Source organism: Malaclemys terrapin, chromosome 4, assembly GCF_027887155.1.
Source record: "Malaclemys terrapin pileata isolate rMalTer1 chromosome 4, rMalTer1.hap1, whole genome shotgun sequence".
In the NCBI taxonomy this organism is placed as follows: domain Eukaryota; kingdom Metazoa; phylum Chordata; order Testudines; family Emydidae; genus Malaclemys; species Malaclemys terrapin.
This window is the reverse complement of record NC_071508.1, coordinates 58,023,283-58,045,855: the sequence shown is the minus strand read 5'-3', so window position 1 is coordinate 58,045,855 and position 22,573 is coordinate 58,023,283. Positions and strand designations below refer to the sequence as shown.

The 22,573-nt window shown below is 41.5% G+C and overlaps 2 protein-coding genes across 6 annotated transcripts in view; one reads left to right on the top strand and one right to left on the bottom strand.

Moving 5' to 3' along the window:
* DKK3 (dickkopf WNT signaling pathway inhibitor 3) overlaps nt 1–11,178 on the top strand; it is a 59,698-nt gene extending 48,520 nt beyond the window's left edge. For all 3 annotated transcript variants that reach the window (XM_054026732.1, XM_054026731.1, XM_054026733.1), the window contains 2 exons: nt 3,294–3,450; nt 7,854–11,178. In XM_054026732.1, the coding sequence (XP_053882707.1) occupies nt 3,294–3,450; nt 7,854–8,106 (410 nt within the window). In that variant the 3' untranslated portion in view covers nt 8,107–11,178. The remainder of the gene's footprint in view (nt 1–3,293; nt 3,451–7,853) is intronic.
* Nucleotides 11,179–13,631: 2,453 nt separating this feature from the next.
* Nucleotides 13,632–22,573, bottom strand: part of USP47 (ubiquitin specific peptidase 47) — a 116,350-nt gene continuing 107,408 nt past the window's right edge. For all 3 annotated transcript variants that reach the window (XM_054025902.1, XM_054025903.1, XM_054025904.1), the window contains 4 exons: nt 19,736–19,866; nt 17,757–17,804; nt 17,527–17,657; nt 13,632–15,107 (listed from right to left, as the gene is read on the bottom strand). In XM_054025902.1, the coding sequence (XP_053881877.1) occupies nt 14,933–15,107; nt 17,527–17,657; nt 17,757–17,804; nt 19,736–19,866 (485 nt within the window). In that variant the 3' untranslated portion in view covers nt 13,632–14,932. The remainder of the gene's footprint in view (nt 15,108–17,526; nt 17,658–17,756; nt 17,805–19,735; nt 19,867–22,573) is intronic.

Genomic DNA, 22,573 nt, shown 5'->3' with positions numbered 1-22,573 from the left:
AATTGTGATCTTAATGGTAAAAGTCTGTTGTATAATCTTAGAAAAAACAACCTGCTCAAAGCTCTTTCATGAAGATTGCTGTTGTCTTTTTACATCACTTGCTATTGTGAGAATGACAGTTCAATAATTCAGTTTTCCCAAATATTTCTAAGATAATCACCAACAGCTGTAGGAAGTTAACTTTCTTCTTTGAGTAGCGACCCTATGGGTGATCCACATCTGCCTCAACATGGAAAAAAAATCTATCCTCATACCCACTCAATGCAGAGAATTCATTGGGGCTACTCTAGACTCCTCCATAGCCAGGCAAACGTGCGCAAGGACAGATTTACCACAGAGTCCAGTCTTGTTTCAAAGATACAACAAAGCCTGCAAACCACAGCATGGACTTGTCTATGACTTCCGGGCTATATGGCAGCCTGTACATTTGTGATACCCTTAGTAAGGCTACACTCTGTCTTCAGCCTGCCTAATAATCGTCCATACCCCAAGCAAGCACAGTCTATGTGAATGGGTGTCAGTACCTCAGAGGGTTCTCTACTCTCTCCGCTGGTGGAAAGATCTATGAAAGGTGTGCAAGGACCATCACTACAGACTACTCCCTGATGGGCACACACTGCTAGAATCTCAGGTTCACACTCAAGGAATATAGCCTCCTGAGGAGTCCAACCTCCATATCAACAAATTGGAGCGCTGAGAAGCCTGTTATGGAGGCAAGCACTTCCTACCCCACATCAGGGGCCATCCAATCAGCATAATGCTGGACAACAGAGTAACAGTGTATTATATCAGTCGTAAAGGAAGTGCAAGGTCCCAGGCCTTGTGTGCTGAATCTATAAAACTATGGATCTCTCACACTGCATGCAGATCTCAGCGCTTTATGTACCAGGACTACAGAACACAATGGCGGATTCCCTCAGCAGACATTTCAGCACCGACCACAAGTGGGAGCTGAACAATGAGGTATTCTGAGAGAGCTGCCTTACTTGGGGCCATCCACAGATAGATTTCTCTGCAACTCCATTCCTTGGCTCTGCATACTGCTTTACACTTGTCGTCAGGCTCCATTATTGCTGAAAGTCCTGAACAAATTGAAACAAAAAAAATTAGTTGACATCCTTAGAGCACCATCTTGGCCAAGGCAGGCGGGGTTACCAGAACTGATCCACCTGTTTCTGTGACTGAACCACCTCTCCCAGGAATCGGGATCAAACACTCATCTGAATCTGTCAGCACTTCACTTCAAGGCTACTAGATGGCTCTCAGGTATAGAGCAAGATTGCTCCCCTGATGTACAAATCCACCACGAGACCTCAGCTTAGTCCTCAAGGTGCTGACGAAAACTCCCATTTGAACCTATGGCAAACTGTTCCCTTCTTCATCAGTCCCTTAAGACCATGTTCCTGGTAGCCATCACCTCAGCCAAGAGAATAGGGGAGCTTGGAGCCTTGATGGTGGATTCCCTATACAGTGTTCTGTCATGACAAGGTGACACCATGTTCACACCCTCCCTTCCTTGCCAAGGTTTCCTCAGAATTTCATATCAACCTGTAGATTCACCTCTTGGTGTTTTATCCCAAGCCTCGCTCTTCAAGAGAAGAGTCGAGCCTTCAACACACTGGATGTAAGAGCCCTTGCCTTCTGCCTAGGGAATACTAGGACCCATTAGGGCTTCACCCAGGCTTTATATCTCAGTTACAGAAAGGACAGGCGATTTCCAACTAAAAGACTATCTAGATCGGTGGCAGGATACTCCTTAACCTGTTATGAAGCTTCAGAGGTTCAGCCCCCTCAGAATCATTACTCATTCCACCAGAGCTCAATCTACCTCAGTAGCCCTGTTGAAAAAATACCTATTTCACACATCTGCATTGCAGCCACCAGGTCTTTGCTACACACATTTTTCTGAGTGTTACACTCTTGTGATGACTTCCAGAGCTGACGTGGCTTTTGGCGAGGCTGTTCCACGATCTGTACTGAATCTGCCTCCTCAGCAGCCCCCTTCCCCCATGATCGGGATACTGCTCTGGAGTCGCGCATCCATAGGGACACTACTCAAAGGAGGCGGCGAGGACACGTTGTACAGTAACTGGAGTTCTTCAAGATATGTCCCCCTATGGGTCGGTCCACTATCTGCCCTTCTTCCCCTCTGCTTTGGAGTCTCTCATTGGACTTCCATGCTTAAGAAAACTGGAGTGGTGGTGAGTGCACATCTCCCAATATAGCTTGTATGAGGACATGAGGGTGTCCAGGGCACAGGCACGTACCCATAGTTGACGAACATCTTTGATCAAGAGTGCACAGGCATACACATCCTGATGTGGAGCACCTGTAGGAACACACATCTTGAAGACCACCACTTACTATACCAACTAAGTGACTTATCTTTTCAATTTGCCTCTAATTATTTTTTAACGACAATGCAAGGTCTTTTGTTAATTAAAAGTCACCATCAGGGAGCGGCGTGTATGTGTGTTTGTCAGGACCTGCATTTGGATATTCCTGAAACTCCTGTACTTCCAGAGTACTGAGGTATATTGGAGTGCTTTCCTTTTCTGGTCATCTTTGCTTTCTATATCAAGAGTCCCAAACTGCACAGCATTCTGGTAAATAACTGCTCTCTCTAAAGGGTGAATTTTACCTGTGTGCGGAGGGTTAGTATAAGGCCTCTCTGACATAAGTCCCACTTGAGTCCATTTTGCTTTTTTGATCTGTCACTGTAGTTTGGTTTTGGTGTAGGCTTTTTTTTTTAATAGTAGGGGGGGTTTCCTAAATTAATTCATACATTTGTTTGTGGTGACTTCTTGTAATCCTGACTATTTTTTGAATAACTGCAGTGCACATTTAATCCTTTCAAAGAAATCATAAAATAAATTGGAAAACAAGATGCAAACTCCTGCATCCAGATCTAAAACCAAAAAATCCTGGTAGGTTTCAACAGTTACTGCTCACTGCTGCCTCCTTTGTAGAATGGTATGTTCCCCCATTTTTCTAAAATACCTCTCTTCAGGGGAAGGGCATTACAGAAATGCAGTTCTCAATTTATTGCCAAATCGTTGCTGCCTTTTGGTGAAGAGGATGGGGATTGTCTTAGCCTGAACATGAGACAGAGCCACAGTATAAATGATTTGAAATCTTACTCCGTCTAGTGGAAAGGCAGGTGAGAGATACACCTCTCCCATGGGTGAGGGATTGAAAAGAGCTCCTGGCTCACTGTGAATCTTTTCTATGCAGAACTGACTAGTTACCCTGTGGATCAAAAATCCTTATGGATTTATCATTTTTGCATGCAGATCTTCTGTTTCCTGTGTGTACTCCATTACCTGCAGCAGGAGAACCTTGCCATGATCCTTCAAACAAACTCCTGAACCTGATCACATGGGAACTGGAACCAGATGGAGTGCTTGAGCGCTGCCCATGTGCAAATGGCTTGATATGCCAGACTCACAGGTAAGGCCTGGGAAGGATCAAAAGCTTTTTTCACTAGAGACTCTTTGAACCCTTTCAAGGTTTGTTTGTGTGAAACACCCCCCACTCTGCACGGAGTAGTTCCTTGTTGCAAGCTGCTCAGTGTTGAGAGGTCTGAAAATCTTGACTGCCTTCTTCACCACTAACTGGAAAAAATCCTCACTGGTATAAAAATGTCTAAAGCCTTTTACATTGTCCTAACAGACACTGCTATTCCCCCCGTGAGGAAGTGGCTACTGGTATTTGTGTAGTCATTAGCAAGGGGGCAGTGGATTGTCATTGCAGGTGGTGTTTGATACAGTCACAGTTGAACTGCACTTTAGAAGGCGCACGGTGTATTTCTGTTTTTTGTCCAGTGTCATGCAGGGTATTTGATCTGATTGTAATTGAGACTGTAACCCCCCTTTCCTCCCTGGGTTACTCAGTAGCAGGGAACACTCACCTGTGTGCCTGGGCACCTGATGTTGTTGACATTAAAGAAGATCCTGAGTATCCCAGTGGTGCTGTTGGATAGATGGGAATCCTCTGCTGCAGTCCCTTTACTCCTAAAGGACTTTAAAATTGGCGGTGCCTCCGCCTGACTGGCCCCTGTACACACTCAATATAATCTCAAAAGTACCAACTCAAAAACACCAATTATAAATAATATACATCCAGTATACATTAATTAGAGTTCACACACCTTCACTTAACAATTTAAAAATATCAGAGTATAGCCATCTAAAACAGGGGTAGGCAACCTTTCAGAAGTGGTGTGCCGAGTCTTCATTTATTCACTTTAATTTAAGGTTTTGCATACCAGGAATACATTATAACGTTTTTTTAGAAGGGGTCTCTCTCTAAGTCTATATTATATAACTAAACTATTGTTGTATGTAAAGTAAACAAGGTTTTCAAAATGTTTAAGAAGCTTCATTTAAAATTAAATTAAAATGCTGATCTTATGCCGCCAGCCTGCTCAGCCCACTGGGTGGGGATTGGGGGGTTCAGGGCAGAGGGCTGGGGTGCGTGGGGGGGACTCAAGGTAAGGGCAGAGGGCTTGGGTGTGGGTGGAGGTGCAGGGCACAAGGCTGGGTGTGGGGGGGAGGACAGGGCAGAGGACTGGGGGTGTGTGGAAGTGCAGGGCAGAAGGCTGGGTGTTGGGGGCTCAGAGCAGGGGAGAGCGGTGGGCGGTGGGCCGGGATCCCCCCCCCCCCACCGCTCTCCCCTGCGGGGGCAGGAGGCAGAAGCTTGATCCTGCGGCAGCGAAGCTTCCTCCTCGCCCGTTTCTTCCCACAGCGTGGTGCTTTCCGGCTCCTCCTCCTCTCAACGGGCAGGCAGCGTGCCACTCAAAATTGGCATGCGTGCCGTAGGTTGCCGACCCCTGGTCTAAAATTTGATGTCACTGCTAATTTAAATCCACTGGGGCAGCTGAACAAATATAGTATACAGTAATAAATGAAACTTCTGTAACTGGCATTTACACTGCCACCATTTACCCCAGCCCAGATTGTACACTCCTCTGGATTTCACAGTCCTAGGCACTTGCTTGCATGGGCGCGCTTGGAGATCTGCAGCTGGAGACAGCACACAGAATCAACAGAGTATCAGTCCAGCCAAGGCAACAAGCTGCACAACCCCGCTGACGATTGGAGCTGGCTCCACCAAATGTCAGCAGCTCTGGGTCCTGGTTCAGTGGCAAGGTCGTTTAGCCTCTCCTCAGTCTCTCTGCTGTGCTCCTTCCCTTGAAAGTACTTTCCCAAACAAGAGTGGGGGTTACTCACAGTCCTTCACTGCAGGCCCACCTCAGTCAGCTCCAGGCACAGCAATAGTCTTTGCTCTGACTCCAGTGAAGCCACCAACAACCTCGGAGGCTCCCTTCCAGGGCTGGTCTTACCATGAGGCGAACCGAGGCAGCCGCCTCACGTGCCAGACTGGGGGCGGCACTAGGACCCAGAACATAGAAAATTGTGTCTGCTGCCGGTGCATATGTAGTCTCTCTGCTCTAGATGCACAGAGATGGTGGAGTGCTGTGCTGGAGGAAGGAGGGCACAAGAGACATAACAGGCAGGCAGGAGAAAAGGTGAGGGAATAACAGAAAGCAGCAGGAGCTGCAGGGAGAGAGAGGAGGAGCAGCCTCTTATGTACCTCTCTAGCACCCCCAGGGGCCTGGAGTGATTAACACCAGCTTCTCAGGGAGCTTCCTGTTTCCTGCTGCTTCCCTGAGCCCACTTGAGAAGAACAGGCAGTCAACTGAACTAGTAGGAGCCAGTTAGGCCCTTAATATGCTGATATCTTCCCTCACTCAGGCCCTGCTACCAGTCTGCTTATCTGTCCCCTTCAATTGAGTGTTGAGAGCCACTATAGCTGGCACAGAACAGCAGTCATGAGTGAAAGATGAAAACACCCCTCGGGGGCAGCATTCAGAAAAAGAAAGCAAGCAAAGGAAGCTTTTCTATCTAAGCAGGAAGGAGCTGAGATACATAGACACAAATGTTCACAGTGAACCTTCCGGCCCCAGTGAAGATGTGAGTGATGAGGAGATGCCTGATCTTCCAGTTAGTCAGAGTGCAGGTGACCTGGCAGCTACTACAGCATCCATATCTCCATCTCAGATGGATGTAACCATGCACGTTCCTGAAGAAAAGTGTAGATCAGAGAGGAGTGTGGTGGAGGCGCAAGAAACAGCTGCTGCTGAGTTTAGTTCCTTAAGTCTAGATGATCCAGGACTTTGGACCCACTTGTATTGCATGGGCCACAGCAAGTGAAAAACATCATGTTCCCCAAAGACAATGAAAATAGAAGTTTCCATCCAACACATTACTGGTGTGAAATCCCCAATGGCGACAAAGTGGAGAGGCCCTGGCTTATGTACTCAAAAACCCAGAATGCTGCATACCGTTTTTGTTGCAAACTTTTTTTTCAAAATATAAACATTTGACTTAGCACTATTTAGATGAAAGCAGGTCAGGTGTCATGGTGGGGTGGGGTGAGGGTGTGTCATTAGCTTTAGGTTTCCTAAAGCATTCAGGGAAAACCACAGGTAAATGAAATTACTTCAGTCTACAGTTGAAATAACATTTCTGACAGTAAGTTTCCCATTACATTATTTGTCTTAGCATTTAATAAAATAACTCAATTTCCACATGTGCTGTGAGATGTAAGATATGAATTAATGTTTTCACCTCTTCTTCCCTGCCCAGCTCTCTCGCCACATCAAATTTTCTCTAACACAGCAACATTTTCCCTCTCTCCAGCAATGCAATTCATTACTGGGATTTCGTTTGAAGGAATCGTTCACGTAATATTTTGTTACCGCATAGTTCATCACAATCCATTTCAACACTGAAATTTTAGTTAAATTAGTTTGCAGTTCTATTGACCTCAACAAAGATATATCAAATGCATATAACACTGGCCATCTCTTATCACTATGAAATAAAAGGATAACACGCCAAAGCTGAACAAAATAGGACTTGGATGTACTGAACAACCTAGCTATGGCCACTATAATTATTAGCAGAAATGACCGGGACTTGGCAGTCGCACATTTTGTCACAATTGCCTGATTTATTTCAGATAATCTAATGGTTACACAGTACGATAGGTGCGTCTTCCACAAGACTTATGGACTAAGTTCAGCCTCCTCCATGAATTTACATCAGATTTCATATACTGGATATTAAGAATAGCCCGGCATAGGGCAAGCATTTGCATATTTAAAGGAAATAGAAGTGGCCAATTTACACTAGCAGTCATTTTTCAAAATAGTTTCCCATATAAAGTTGAAGTGAGACATAGCTCCGTATTAATACTCCTGCTAATTAAACTGGCTGAAGTGCTCTGTAAGCCCTAATATGGCGTGTGACCCATGAGCACCTCCCAAAATTATAGCATACAGATGGAGAAAAATCAAATTTCCAATAGCATGAATACATGCAAAGTCCCCAGATCCATCACAAGGGGGAAGTTCCCTCTGCTTGCAGCTCATTGGACCTCCTGTCCAGAGCAACAATAAAAATGTTTAACGTAGGGGGCTGCCCTGTTTTGAAACCAATAAAGCTGATCAAAACTTCCCAAATGTCAATTTTGGCAAGTTTCTTCCTCTTGAAGGATTACCCCCTCCAATTTTTTTTGTCCTAATATTTTAGGGCAAGAGACTTATTATAAGTTCCTCCTCATGCATTATAATGGATTTCTTTAAAAGTTCAGTTTTCATCTTTCCTGAGCTGTGCATAACTTTCTATAATCAGCTGTCTTACCTATTCAAGTGAATGGATTTGGAAGTTTTGTTCCTCCCAGGTGAAAGGGAAGGAGGGAGGTGTGTGGTTTTCCACTTTAATAAAGAACTGGAATGACGACAGGTCTGAACACTAACAGGCAGGATGTGTTTGCTTTCTCAACAGCCACAGCACCGTGTCTGTATGTGAAGTGTCTTTTAATGAAACCAGAAGTAACGAAAAGGAAGACCCTTTGCTCATGGATGAAATACCGTTACTTGGTTTGATACCCAGAGATGTGCTTGGTGATTATGAAGACAGCAGTATCATTCAGGCAGTGCGGAAGGAATTAGAAAGCCTGGAAGGAAATATTTCCGAACAGACAGATTTAAAGGAGCCAGACTTGGCTCATGATCTGCTCTTTGGAGATGAGATTTAAATTAAACACAGGGTAGGATTGGTCACTGACACGATACGAATTAAATTTCTAGAAGTGTCTAGTATTTTGCTTGTATAAATTCTGAACACACACACTGCTGGATAGAAGTGCAATAAATAATATTTTAAAGGGGTTTCTTCCTATTCTCGTCCCCCAAACCTGCACAGACTTTTTTTTTTTTTTAATCCATTCGGAAGGTTGGACTAAATTAAATCAGAAAGGGCAAGTGTGGGCCAACAGTGTCAGGTTTTTTTTGGACTAGTTACTCTGTTCTGGGTACCAAAATAAACGTACTAGTTTGGTATTAAGGGGAAATGAGCATAATGTGTCAAAGTGTTAATGTTTCATACATAATCTCATTTAAATTATTGGTAACCCTCAAGTGAAAGTTTTGAGCATTGCATTTTCTGTACATATGTTTGGAATGGTTGTTATTGTTCTGGGGTGAGGAAGAACCCACTTCTTCGTTTAAGATGATTATTTTCGGGCATTGGTCTTCAGCCATGTATGTGTTTCTTTTAAAAATATATAATCACAGTGAAGTTGCAATAAATATAGCTTCTGCTCAGTTATTTGAAGCCTGGGGGAGGCTGGGAAGGAGGAGAGCTTTATCCTTAGTTTCAGAGAGAGCACTTAGGACCAAACTTCACTTTCAACTGTTTACAGAGGAGGCGGCAAAGGATCTCAAACTCACATAGCACCACTAGCTGTACAGGTTTTGGGGGACCAGACTGGTAGCTTAAACCAGCCTCCCCACTACACAGCATTTGCCAGTGTCAACTTCATGAGAGTGAATACTACTCCTTGCAGCATTAACTCTCTTTCACAGTTGTTACCTTCAGGAAGGCATGGATTCCTTCCCCCCACCACCTCTTATGTAGGTTTGGAATTTTGAACAAAGTCCAATAAGAAAAAACATCCCCTTTAACAGCTTCTGTAAAACAAACAAAATAGGACTGGGACAAATGCACATTCATTAGGGTGATATGTACTCCGTAGATGAAGCTTGCCCCTGTTCCTGTTGAAACAAACTCTCCACCACTCTTCCTTGTAATCAGGATGTCAAATATCTCACTACCGACAAGTATGTTTCAGACTTACTATACCAGAGGATTGTCCCTGCACACAAGAATAGGCTGCTTCCCCTTACCTTCCCCAACAGGCCGGCCTTGTTATAAACTGCCCTGCTTTGAAGTGACTGCCTATTATAAAAAGCCCAGATCCATCATCTTCCTGTAAAAAGTCCTGTATTTGACCTTTCAAGGAAGTGCTTTCTCTCAAAGTATTACCCTTACTTACTATCACAGTAATACTGCTGCTGTATTCCGTCTTCATGCATAATACTTCCTGGCATAAGACTATTTAATAAGGCACTGGGGCCCTAGTTGTAGGTAGGTCATATACTCCAATAGAAAGCATGCATAGGTTTTTACACTGGGGGAGAGGTGGGGAGGGAGAACCACAGTTCATATGGAATATTACAGAAGGATCAGATTCTACAGCCCTTTCAAAGAGCCATCTTTGGCCCATATAAATCAAGTGCTAGAGCAGTAGGAGAGGGTTTTTTCCAGAAACATGGCTGAGATTATTGTGAGAAGGAGTTGGACCTTAGAGCCAACTATGAAAAGGATGAAAAAAATTTGGACTTTATGTTACGTCAAAGCTAGGACAATTTGCCATGAAACTGTCCAGGGTGTCTCAAACCAAAGGATTCCCTTCGTACTCTTCAAGTTTGAGGTTAGGAGCATGAAGAACACAGTCATTCCTGTGGAAGGAACCTCTTTCATAAGGACTCCAACAGAAGAGAAGCTACCGTTGTAAGCATCTCGCCACAATTTTGACAACCACACTTCACCAGAGCCATGTCATGCAATAACCTGAAAAGCCTCAATCCTCAAACACAGTGAGTTTAAGCCACAGCTGAAACGCCTGTTGCTGGCTATAGCAATCAGTGAATGGCTCCACACAGCTGGCTAACCTATTTACCACACCACGTCCCTGCTTTCATATGGAAGCACCCCAGGTTCATTTTACATGTACACAGTGAACATGATCAAGGTCAGAAAAGCTCCAGGGCCTTAGTTACAAAAAATGTCCAGACTGGCTATTCAAGACTCTCAAGATCACCCAATGAAAATATTACCCGGTTCATTCAGACAACTGTGGAATAAACAAACTGATAAGTGGCAGTCAAAATTCACATCTGCAAGTCTAAGTAATACAGGCTCTTCTGGCAGATGGGTCACTCAGCCTACATGAGGATGGATCCAAATAACAATTCTGAACACAAAAACACTGGCACAGTAAACAACTCTGAGCAGTGCTTTACAAAAGAGGGCAAGTGTCAGCCTTTCCATTTTAGAGATCGGTAGGGTCCTTCCTTTTCAGTTCTTTTATTTCATTTTCCCTGGGAATTTATCAGAGTTTATTACCTCAACAACAAAAACAGGTGAAATTCAGTGCAAAAATTTATAAACCCCAATATCAACCCAGAAAAATTATGAAGTATGCAATAGATTAATGCTTTGAAGTCCGTTCATCAATGTGGTTTGCTGCAGACCTAAAACAGAACTCAAAACAATGTCACTGAGTTTAAGAAAACAATACATCTCTGAACCCCAAATAAAAGTTTTAATTTGAACAAACAGCTTACTGTTGTAGACTTAGACCTATTAGCCTATAAATATTTACATTTAATAATTGGGCCACACCATTTGCAGCGCATACACTCAACTTCATCCTTTTTTTGTATTTTGTAAACTTTTGAATGCTTAGTGTTCTGAAACGTATTCTGATAGATTTTCTTCCCATTTTAGTGTCTCAAATCTTTAAACCGTTATCAGCCGATAGCTTGAAATGTGTAGGTGGTGGGCATGAGATTCCGTCCGTTCAGATGCACACGCGCTTCAAAGCCTGCATGCAGGCTGGTTTGTTTATTGTGTGCGTCTTCAAGACTATTACATAGCCTTACTTCAAGGGGCAGCTTTGCATATACACAGACTAATGTATTATCGTAATAAATGTATCTCATGCAATGTATTGTATTTTCCTAATAAAACAAGTTGTTTTTTATATATTTGAATGATACGAAAGTAGGGTGAAAATCAGAAAAAAAAATGAATAGTTTTTGTAAAACCCAGGAATTTTTCAGTAAAAATTGGTTTAAACTGAAAACGAAGGGGCTTAGCGATGGAAACTCAGCCACAGTAAGATTATGTGACTTGCCTGAATAGGTCAGCAGCAAAAACTAGGAATAAAATCCAGGTTTCCTGATTCAAGCTAGTGTCTGATCCACTGAGCCAAATATCACTGTTAATAGACATTCTGATTCAGATAATAAAAAGGCTGCTGCACACCTTGTCCTCTTCTGCTACTAGAAAGACTGATGAGATCGGGGGTGGCAGTAGGGAGGAAGCAATGGTCTTTGTCACCACCTATAATTAAGGAAGGGTATGGAGCCATCACAGATCTCCACTCCATCTTTCCAGCAAGCAGTGCATCTCAATCCAGGCTGAATCTGATAGCTTGACAATTGAGCAGCGAGAATCAACAAAATTTTCCTACAGGTGCCATATCATCATGATCAATGCCAGGAAAACAGCCCTTCCATCTCCTGAAAAACTACCCAGATTTGGACTTAAGAATTACTGTCATTGCATCTCATCTCTTGGTGCTAAATAATGTTATAAAAACAAACTCATCCAAGCCTCTGGTAGCTTACCAATAGTATTGAGGATCCTTAGGGAAACATATCAATCCAAAAAGACAGAGCTATCTTCTCGATCATAGATGCATCCTCAGTGCCACAGGTCCTCATGACCCATTTAATTTGAATGGAAGGTATTTAATCCCTATGCTTCCTTTCCCTAAAACATGTTCCCTGTTCGCAATTCTTTCAGTTTAGAGTCTATAAAATCTCTGCTCTTGGGAAGCATGAGTCTTACTGAATAGTTCGGAAAGGCAAGATTACTTCCCTACATACATCATAGACTATTGTTGTTGTTTCACTTTTCCTGAGAGCTCAACACCTGAAAGAAAGCATAGCAGATGGTGGATGAAAAGAACTGCAGATTTAGCTTAGCTGAATTAACGTGTTTAGGAAAATGTCAATCCCTTTTTGTTTCTTCTCACATTAAGTGCCCAGGTCTGAAAGATTCTAAACCTAAATTCTGTTTTACCAACGCCTACACAGCTGCCGAAATACTAGTCCCACAAGCAATCAGAACCCATTCCACATGCTCCACTGCAGTATCCTGTGCCAAAAGGGCATCAGTCACCAGACAGGAAATCTCTAAAGCTGTCTTGTGGTCATTCATCAAGATTTCTATTAAGCTCTCCAGGCTTGAACTTTCCTCTGGAGAATCTTCCAAACATGAAGGTGCACCAAACAGTTGTACTTAAGATTTCCCCCTTCCCTAAAAACTAGTCTAACTAAAATCTTTGTTCCTTTCTCTTACGTTTTCCTCTCTCCCATTCCTAGATTTCCCATAGCAACTGTTATGCCCCAAGTGGCTAACAGCATAAAGGAAAGGTCATGATCCAGAATAAAAAAAAATGTACCCAACAATTTCCTTTACTGGAACAACTTGTATCCTACTCCTCCCAACCATAAGGCCATCAGTGCTTCTGTGACAGCCTCATAGAGTATGTCTACACTGCAACTAAACACCCATGGCTGTCCCACGTCAACTGACTTGGGCTGTAAAATTGCAGTGTAGACATTTGGACCGGGGCTGGCGCACAAGCTCTGGGACCCTCCCCCTTTGTGGGGTCCCAGACTTCAGGCTCCATCCTGAGCCCAAACATTTACACCACCATTTTACAGCCCTGCAGCCTTAGTCAGCTGACATGGGCCAGCCATGGATGTTTAACTGCAGTGTAGACATACCCCTACATGTCTACATATATATAGCTGCTACATTATAATAAAGTCATTCCAGCAGCCAGAGAGGTCAGAGTGCTAAGGTATTCCCACAATGTTCGCTTTCTTCCTACACTCATGCCACCTAAGTTGGGGACTGTGAAGCATGAAGCCGTAATGAAGGTTCTATGCCACGCAGATATTCCCCACCCCACAGGGTGAATCCTCAGGGGGCTACAGTTCTACTGACTTTGTCTGCTTTGTGCCACTGGACAGATATGAGCCCTTTGTATTCCTATACATCTTTGGAAGTACTCACCTGTGAGTCAAGGTGGAAAGAAATAGCCAAACTCCACAGCTCAAAGACAAGTCTGTGCTGCCTCTGGTATTTGCAGGGGGGGAAAAAAGGAGTTGCAACCTACAATTCTGCACTGGGGAAAGAACTTCCTTTCTGGAAATGAATTATTAGTTAATAAATCTTCTATTATGAACGTAAGTACATTAGACCAGAGTACTCCATATGATCACTCCTTGATACTTTGTATTTGTACCTTCAAAGGCAATATCTGAATTTTAAAAGTGATTCTATAGGTTTACATGAAGCAATTCTATCATTTCTTTCCAGGTTAAAAAAACCCAAGAAAGTTTAATGATTAAAATAACACAACAAAATGAACAAATGTTTTATTGGCATGTTCATTGTTGTAAACAGCATCAGGCATGAAAAAGTTTACCAAAACCTTTTATTGATTGTTATAAATTAGTTGATATTTCCAATTCTACATAGTTTTTGTTCTCAATTGATCTTTATGTAGCGAAGGAAAAACCTGCTGTTTCTAGGATTTGCAATGAAATCATGTTGACTGCATCAATCTGCACCACAACCTGAACTACCAGCAAGTTTATACTGTGAGGTGTTAGAGGTTGCCAAAATGTTTAAACTACAAATAACTATGAATCAACTCCAGGAAAAATTAAAGTGTGACTTGCAATGGGACTAGAAAATGCAAACTTGTAATAAAGTCTTCAAAAACAAAATGTACAAAAATAAGTAGCAGAACAAAAAAAACAACCAAAAAACTCATTACCAAAGGGAAATGCAACCCTAAAGTACCCAGCATTGTCAAACATAAAATGAATACAAATTTAAATAGGCAGCTATACTTTCAAATGTACACAACGAATATTGATATATGAAAAGAAATACTATGGTAAGTAGCTGAACTATAGTTCTGCTAACTGGACAGGGAAGATTTTATTTACACATTGAATGCAATATAGTAAAGTTGCTCTTCTGCTTTTATAAGCTATTTAAATGAGTTACCTTACAATACTTGAGCAAAATGAGCCAAGACCTCCTGGTAACTTTCTAAAGGTACCTGTTTTAGACCATCTGCTTTAAGGAAGAATAGTCCAGGATTCTTCTAAAACCTGACAACTTTTAGAGCTGGCTTTTGAAAATTCCGTTACATCTTCACCCCATTTTTGCTGCTTTCCAAAAGCCAATGTGTTACATTTACTTCCAAACCTTCAATGAGGTAATGTGTGTATCACTGAAACAAACAAAAGAATTCATTCATGGCCTTTGCACAGCTTTTATTATTAAGCTATGAGTATCCTGTTTGATGCTAGTTTTACTAGCTACTATGTGCACATTGTCCTCAATCATTTCCACTCATTTCCCTTCCCCTCCCCATTTTTTCTATTCAATTTTTTTTATTTGCACATCCCTTTAGCTTTACAGTACATTTGACTATAGTGCACAACATGATTCAAAGTCAAACAGTGACCCGACTGGGCACTGAGCTTCTGATTGGTAAACTGCAGCCCAATCAGTGCTGGTGTCATTGCTTTACACCTAATGAGTGTCCTGCCATAATGGCACTACACAGTAGTAGTGAATTTTTTTTTTTTTTTAATTATTTAAAACAAAAAAATTCCCCAAGGGAAATGCTATTGTAAATGTCAGTCTTGAGTCGATTCTTTATTTGGGGCGCCATCCAGATAAATTTTTAGTGCTTTTTCTTTACGAGGGGAGTAGGTTACGCGGTGTCCAGTTTTCTGGAGTCTGCTGCTTTCTTTTTTCATTAGTTCATTTCTCTGTTCATCTGTCAATTCAATTAATTCTTCAGTTTTATCCCTAAAATAAAATAAAATTGTAGTTTAAAAATCAGCTATAGTAAAATTACAAAAGTTACACAAGTGAGGGGGGTCTCATTAAATCAAAAGAGCCTGCTAGCCTTTTCATACTGTAGATCGTCATAAGGTCTCTCACAAAACGCAGGTTCTCTCTCTCTAAGGTCTTTAACCTTTCTCCATTTTAAGTCTCCTCTGTGCAAAGCATGGTGTTTTCTGAGACACTTAGAATTAAACATGACAGACCCAATATAAGGAAACAAGAGAAAGAACCAAGGAAGAAGACGCTAGATCTCTCCAAAATTTTGCTAAATTGGCTACAAAAAGGAATACTGAGGTAATAAATTGAGAAGGGAAGGGGGGAATATAATTGCAAAGCGGTATCTGGGCTTTCAAGTCAAGGAGTGGTTCTACAGCTATTGAAGGAGACAATTGAACTTTAATTCAATTAACCTTTTAGTTGCAATGTGCCACTTCAGCAGTGTGGAGAAATCAGAGAGACTTGGCATTCCTAGAAAGTTGAAACATGAAGCATGTCTACACTACAATCTTAAATCAACCTATGTTAGTTTATCTTGCAGTCATTGCAGTAATTACTGCGGTGGCTGATGTCCACATTACCCTCCTTCTGTTAGTGGTGCACGTACTCACCAGGAGTGATTCGACTGACTGAAGAGGGACTGGGGAGGTGGGTGCTGAGAACCCAGCCTCTCACCACCATGCAGCTCCCTGCTGGGACCCCAGCTGCCCCCCCAGGCTTCTCACCTTCCTGCTCCCAGTCGGGAGCAGAGGGAAGCCACCTGGGGCTTCTTGTCTTCAGTCAAGAGATCTGCACTTAAGAGTCCTATATACAGACACTATGTCACCCTAACTACACCGACACAAACCCTATGCCGCTCATGGAGGCGGAATAGGGCACTTACATCGGCCAGGAGCAAGGCTGTAAAGTAGACACTGACAGACTAGCTGCCTTATGTAGACCCATGAAGTGTGGACCAAGCCTTATACTAAGCCAGTTTTCTGAGTTCACTTCAAAGTTCCTCTTCATCAAGCCCCACACTGCCTCTTCACTCCACCCCTGCCTGGCAACACAGCTTCCTCCCATTCAGCTGCCACTCTACTCTTTAGCCAGCAGCAGCCTTTGACAATATGCCAGCGAGCCGCTCCATGGGACACACAAACCCCATCTGCTCTTTTATTTCTGGCACTTCCTCAAGTCCACCACACTATTCACCTGCCTCTTTTCGTCTGCTATCCCGATATCGCAAATCTATGAAAAAATCCCATGTTCCAAATCTAATTTATTCAGGATAAAATATATCCAATTAGGAACCTGTTTACTGTTCTGTATAACGGCGCAGCCTTCATATTATCACTTAATTCAAAAACTTTATTCAAGTAACTTCAGACTACAGAATAAACTGAAGATTTTATGAGGTAACAACTGCCCTCTGAGCTAACCAAACTACAAGGCCAAAAGAACACCCTCAAATTATTTTAGTACTGAATTGTCTAACAGATTTTTTTTCCTTTTGTCAGGCAGGTGAAAAAGCGAGGCAATATTTTAGGTGACCATCTGAATGGCACATGTTACAGAGAGTAACTAGAAACAGATGAACAACAAGAATTGCAATCGCTGTGGCCTAGTGGTTTAAGAATTAGTTGTAGAGCCCTTTTCTGAGGCCTTCAATGGTGCTTATGCCTTGTGCTGGCCCCCTGCACAGCAGTCAGTTTCACCCTTTGGGCATTTAAAATATGGAAAACAATTTCACCGAAAATATAATTCAGTTTGAAGATATGGATGTGTTGTGCACATAAAACACTGACGCTGGCCAGACAGGTTGCAATGGCCCTGAATAAACATTTAGGTCAATATTTTTCAAACTAGTACCAGTAGGGAAAAAAAACTTCTGCTTATTACATGATCCCTTAGAATGGCTTCCAATTTCACATGTTTATCATAGTGTCAATATATACTATATAGTACGGTCAATTCAAAAACATCACGGCAAAGATTCCTTAAAACAAGAAGATATCATCTACTTCATTTACATAACTGCTTAATGTAAAATATTAGGCAAATGCTACATAATTCAACACAATGCGTGAAATCCTGGCTATAATTAAGATAATGCCAAAACTTCTGAAATCCACACTTATTTCCAAGCATAATGCTTACTATTTATTTAGCACATATTAGTAAAATAGAAGTTAAGGACTAACACAAATTTATAATTGAAGTGCCTCAATCAAAGTTAAGCTTGATTTTCTATTTTCAACTCCCATTGTTGGACATTTTTCTTCTTCAAAACAACAGCAGAATTTTCAGCATGAACTGTTTTTCAGGCTTCTGTTGGTTGTTAGAACCTTATTTATACATAGAATATTTGTTGCTTATCATTATACTACAATAAAATATATACCTATAAAATATTACTGCGCCATCATCACAAATGTAGAGAGGCCAGACGTTCAATGTAGACACTTTAGGATTCCAGTCCAAGTCCTGGTGGATCTCTAGTACTGAAATATCACAGGGAAATGTGCCTCTCCCCTGGAAAGAAGCAATTACTCAGTGAATAAATCCTCCAAACAGCGTAACGATGTATGCACCCCAAATGAGTCTATACAATTTCTACATAACATTACTTACCTTAGCAAATTCTATATATTCCAAGGGTATTCCACTTATTTCACTAAGCTGTAAAACAAACATTTTCAATACATTAATTTCTTTCAGTGAGGTAAACAGTTTCAAGCCATCATACAGTGAAGCATATGAACATCAATAAGTCTTTGTCAAATTGTAAAGGCCAGTAAGAAATTCAGACACATCAGTGATACAAAAATGAATTCAAAACTGCAGGAAAAGATACCTATTTCGATTTATCAACATCCCATATGTCGCAATTTTTCTTTAAGCAGTGGTTATCTCAAGAACACAGCTGATGCTTTTTAGTGCAATTAAGTTAGTACATGACAGAGGAGTCACAACTGACACTTCTGTAAGACCCTTATATAATATCAAATTTCCAACAGATAGAAAAATTTAAAATAGAAACATAGTTAATCTGAGGTTCAAGATGCAAAGTGACGGCATGCCTCAGATAACATCTTTGACTCCAGCAACGTTGGTTCTCAATATTACAAACCATTTTATTTATACAACTTATTGTGAGTATCATTACAAATAAAAAACAAAAACAACCTGACAAAAGCTAAATGACTGATGAATCAGATCATCCCCACCATCCACCAATAAATTTCTGCTGAAATAAAAGGACTGACTGAAAATCTGTCTTGTACCACATTTTAAATGTCAAATTCAAGCTTTTGCATAGTGCAGATGGGAACAAGTTCAAGAGATGAGGCCATAAAAAACATGCTGCCAACTGCTCCCTAGAGATTAACTCTGAAGGCATGCAGCAGGAGCAGCCAACCACAAATGTTGTGACACTAAATGAAAAAGGCAGTCTTGGAGATGGTAGGATCCATTGCCATTAGGGGATTCATGATCATCAGTAATTTGATAGCGTGGCATATAAACATTACATGCTCATGACCAACTACCACACTTAACAAGGAGGCCAATGCATTCAGTGTTAGATGAAGACAATAACTGTGTTCAGTCATGAGAAAACTGAACTTCTGATGTGACAAAGTGGGGATTTTCCCTTGTTGTGATGTATGTGAACCTTACTGCTGAGCCTATGTGAGTTTTACTGTTTTGCATGAATACGGTGTGTGCCTCAGTTTCCCTGTGTGCTGCACCAATACCTCGGTGGTGGGAATAGGGATGTGTGACTTTGGCTGAGACCTCTGCTCCAGCTGCCTGCATGTATGTTATGACCAGTGTCCTTCATAACCTGAGATCCAGAAGGGGGATGCAACCAGGTGATGACCAGTGGCTCTTTGCCTGGGAAGCGAGACAAATAGAAGGAGAGGAGCAACAAGCTGGCAGTCTGCTTGGGGGGACTGGAGGAGGCGCAGTTCAGAGCTTCTGGCCCAGGACTCCCCAAGATGGACTTGGCTGAAAGTCACTGATTTCTGTGCTAACAGGTTCTGCTCTATGCTGTGTTCCTGTTGAATAAAAATCTTCTGTTTTACTGGCTGGCTGAGTGTCACATCTGACTGCAGAGTTGAGGTGCAGGGCCCTCTGGCTTCCACTGGAGCCCCAACTGGGTGGACTCGCTGCAGGACATGCACGGTGTGGATGGGCATGCTGAATGCTCCGAGGTCAGATCCAGGATGGTTGAAGCTGTGTAAGTTTCTTGCCCTGGCTGTCGCTCAGAGAAAGGAGACATGCTCCCCCAGAGTTCTGACTGGCTTCATATGGAGTAGTTCCAGAGCATCGCCCGATGACACAAGATCAAGGAATTTTATGCGGTAAGAAAAGGGTTTCTCTGCAGCCTCAGCTATTACTGGGATCTCAGTTGGCATCCACATGCAAGACAGTCTTTTTCCACTTGCAGCTGACCAAGCATTTGTAACTAAGATGTAATCATTGCAATTGAACTGCATTAAATCCCCGTGTTCATGCTGTTATTCAGAATTGAAGTGGCCTTAGTTTGGTTTACCTTAATTTACTTTGAAATTATGCTTGAATACATTTTACTACTAAAATCAATTCACCTTCTCTTTTAATTCATCAACACTGCTGCTTTCCAGAACTACTTCCTGGAAGGAATCAAGCTTCATCTCTGATGGCCTCCATCGTCTTGATAGAACAGCAAGCTGTGACATGGATTTCATCTTTTCTGCCCCTGCAAAAAGAGATGGAATATTCTGAGATCTTTATATATTCTTATTCTATCTATAATGAGGAGTTTAACATATATTATATGCACACACAAACATAGGAGTCTGCTGTCTGTATTATAGCTATCTATATTCCATACAAAAAGGTCAAAACTATCGAAGGTTGCAAAGTGACGCACTTAAAAGTCAGGAAACTGCAATGTTAATATGGCTGGATAACCTTCTCTGCATCCCTTTGTGTACACGTACACACACACACACACACACACACACAAATATAATGATAAACACATTGCACAGTGACTTTTTTCATAGGACTCCAATCTTGTTTATTGCTCAAGATGGATAGTGGTCATTGAACAAGACAGCAGTTCTATATTTTCATTTTCTAGCCACAGTATGTGACCCCATGCCTCATTCTCTGCATACCATCCAAGCCTTTCACTAAGATAACATTTTCTCTGTATAGGCTTTTCTACAGCACTGATCAATAGAATACGTAAGTGCCTCAAAAAACATTAATTAATTTTTCCTCAAAGCATCATGAAGATCATAAAGTATCATACTCATTTTAACAGATATTGAACAGAAAGAACAGGGATGGTCAGGCTACATCTACACTACAGTTGGGATCGATGCACTGAGATCGATCCACCGGTGGTTGATTTAGTGGGTCTAGTGAAGACCTGCCAAATCAACAGCAGATCGCTCTCCGTTCGATCCCTGTACTCTACCCCGATGAGAAGAGTAAGGTAAGTTGACGGGAGAGTTTCTCCCGTCGACCCCCCACAATGTAGACCCCACGGTAACTCGACCTAAGGTACATCGACTCCAGCTTCATTATTCACGTAGCTGGAGTTGCGTAGCATGGGTCAACTTACCGTGGTAGTGTAGACATAGCCTTAGTCTGTGCCAAAGGTTGTACCACATAACTTTTGCAGCGAAAGAGAGACAGACGTGTTCTGGCCCCCAGACCAACAGATTAGTTCATGACAAAATTCTGTCTCATTCTGTTTCCAACACCTAAACTCAATAAAGCAATGGAATGGAGGGAAAAAACAGTATGTGATCATATCATAAAAGTAGGGCTGTGAAGTGATTAAACAAATTGCAATTAATCGCACTGTTAAACAATACAATACCATTTATTTAAATATTTTGGGTGTTTTCTACATTTTCAAATATATTGATTTCATCTGTAACAGAATACAAAGTGTACAGTGCTCACTTTATATTTATTTTTAGTACAAATATTTGCACTGTAAAAAACAAAAGAAATAGTATTTTTCAATTAATCTAATACAAGTACTCTAGTGCAATTTCTTTATCATGAAAGTTGAACTTAAAAGCCTAGAATTATGTACAAAAAATAACTGCATTCAAAATAAAACAAAACTTTAGAGCCTATAAGTCCTCTCAGTCCTATTTCTTGTTCAGCCAATCGCTCAAACAAACAAGTCTGTTTACATTTGCAGGAGATAATGCTGCCTGTGTCTTGTTTACAGTGTCATCTGAAAGTGAGAACAGGCATTCGCACGGCACCATTGTAGCCAGAGTCGCAAGATATTTACGTGAGAGATGTGCTAAAGATTCATATGTCCCTTCATGCTTCAACCACCATTCCAGAGGACGTCCGTCCATACTGATGTCAGGTTGTGCTTGATAACAATCCAAAGCAGTGTGGACCGATGCATGTTCATTTTCATCCTCTGAGTCAGATGCCACCAGCAAAAGGTTGATTTTCTTTTTTGGTGGTTCGGGTTCTATAGTTCCCACATCGGAGTGTTGCTCTTTTAAGACTTCTGAAAGCATGCTCCACACCTCGTCCCTCTCAGATTTTGGAAGGCAGTTCAGATCTTTAAACCTTGGGTTGAGTGCTGTAGCTATATCTTTAGAAATCTCACATTGGTACCTTTTTTGCGTTTTGTCAAAGCTGCAGCGAAAGCGTTCTTAAAACAAATAATGTGCTGAGTCATCATCCAAGCCGACTATAACATGAAGTATATGGCAGAATGCGGGTAAAACAGAACCGGAGACATACAATTCTCCCACAAGGAGTTCAGTCACAAATATAATTAACGCTTTTTTTTTTTTAATTATTAAAACAAGCATCGTCAGCATGGAAGTATGTCCTCTGGAATGGTGACTGAAGCATGAAGGGGCATATGAATATTTAGCATATCTGGCATGTAAATACCTTGCAATGCCGACTACAGAAGTCCCATGCGAACGCCTGTTCTCACTTCCTGGTGAAATTGTAAATAAGAAGTGGGCAGCATTATCTCCCATAAATGTAAACAAACTTGTTTGTCTTAGCGACTGGCTGAACAAGAAATAGGACTAAGTGAACTTATAGGCTCTAAAGTTTTGTTTTATTTTGAATGCAGTTATTTTTTGTACATAATTCTAGGTAACAAATAAAAATCTACATTTGTAAGCTGCACTTTCACGGTAAAGAGACTGCACTACAGTACTTGTATTAGGTGAATTGAAAAATATTTCTTCTTTTTTTACAGTGCAAATATTTGTAATAAAAAATAATATGAAGTGAGCAGTATACACTTTGTATTCTATGCTGTAATTCGAATCAATGTTGTGGAAGCAGAGAGGTAGAAAAACATCCAAAATATGTAGTAATTTCAATTGGTATTCTATTGTTTAATAGTGCGATTAAAACTGTGATTAATCGACAGCCCTAAATAAAAGGCAATT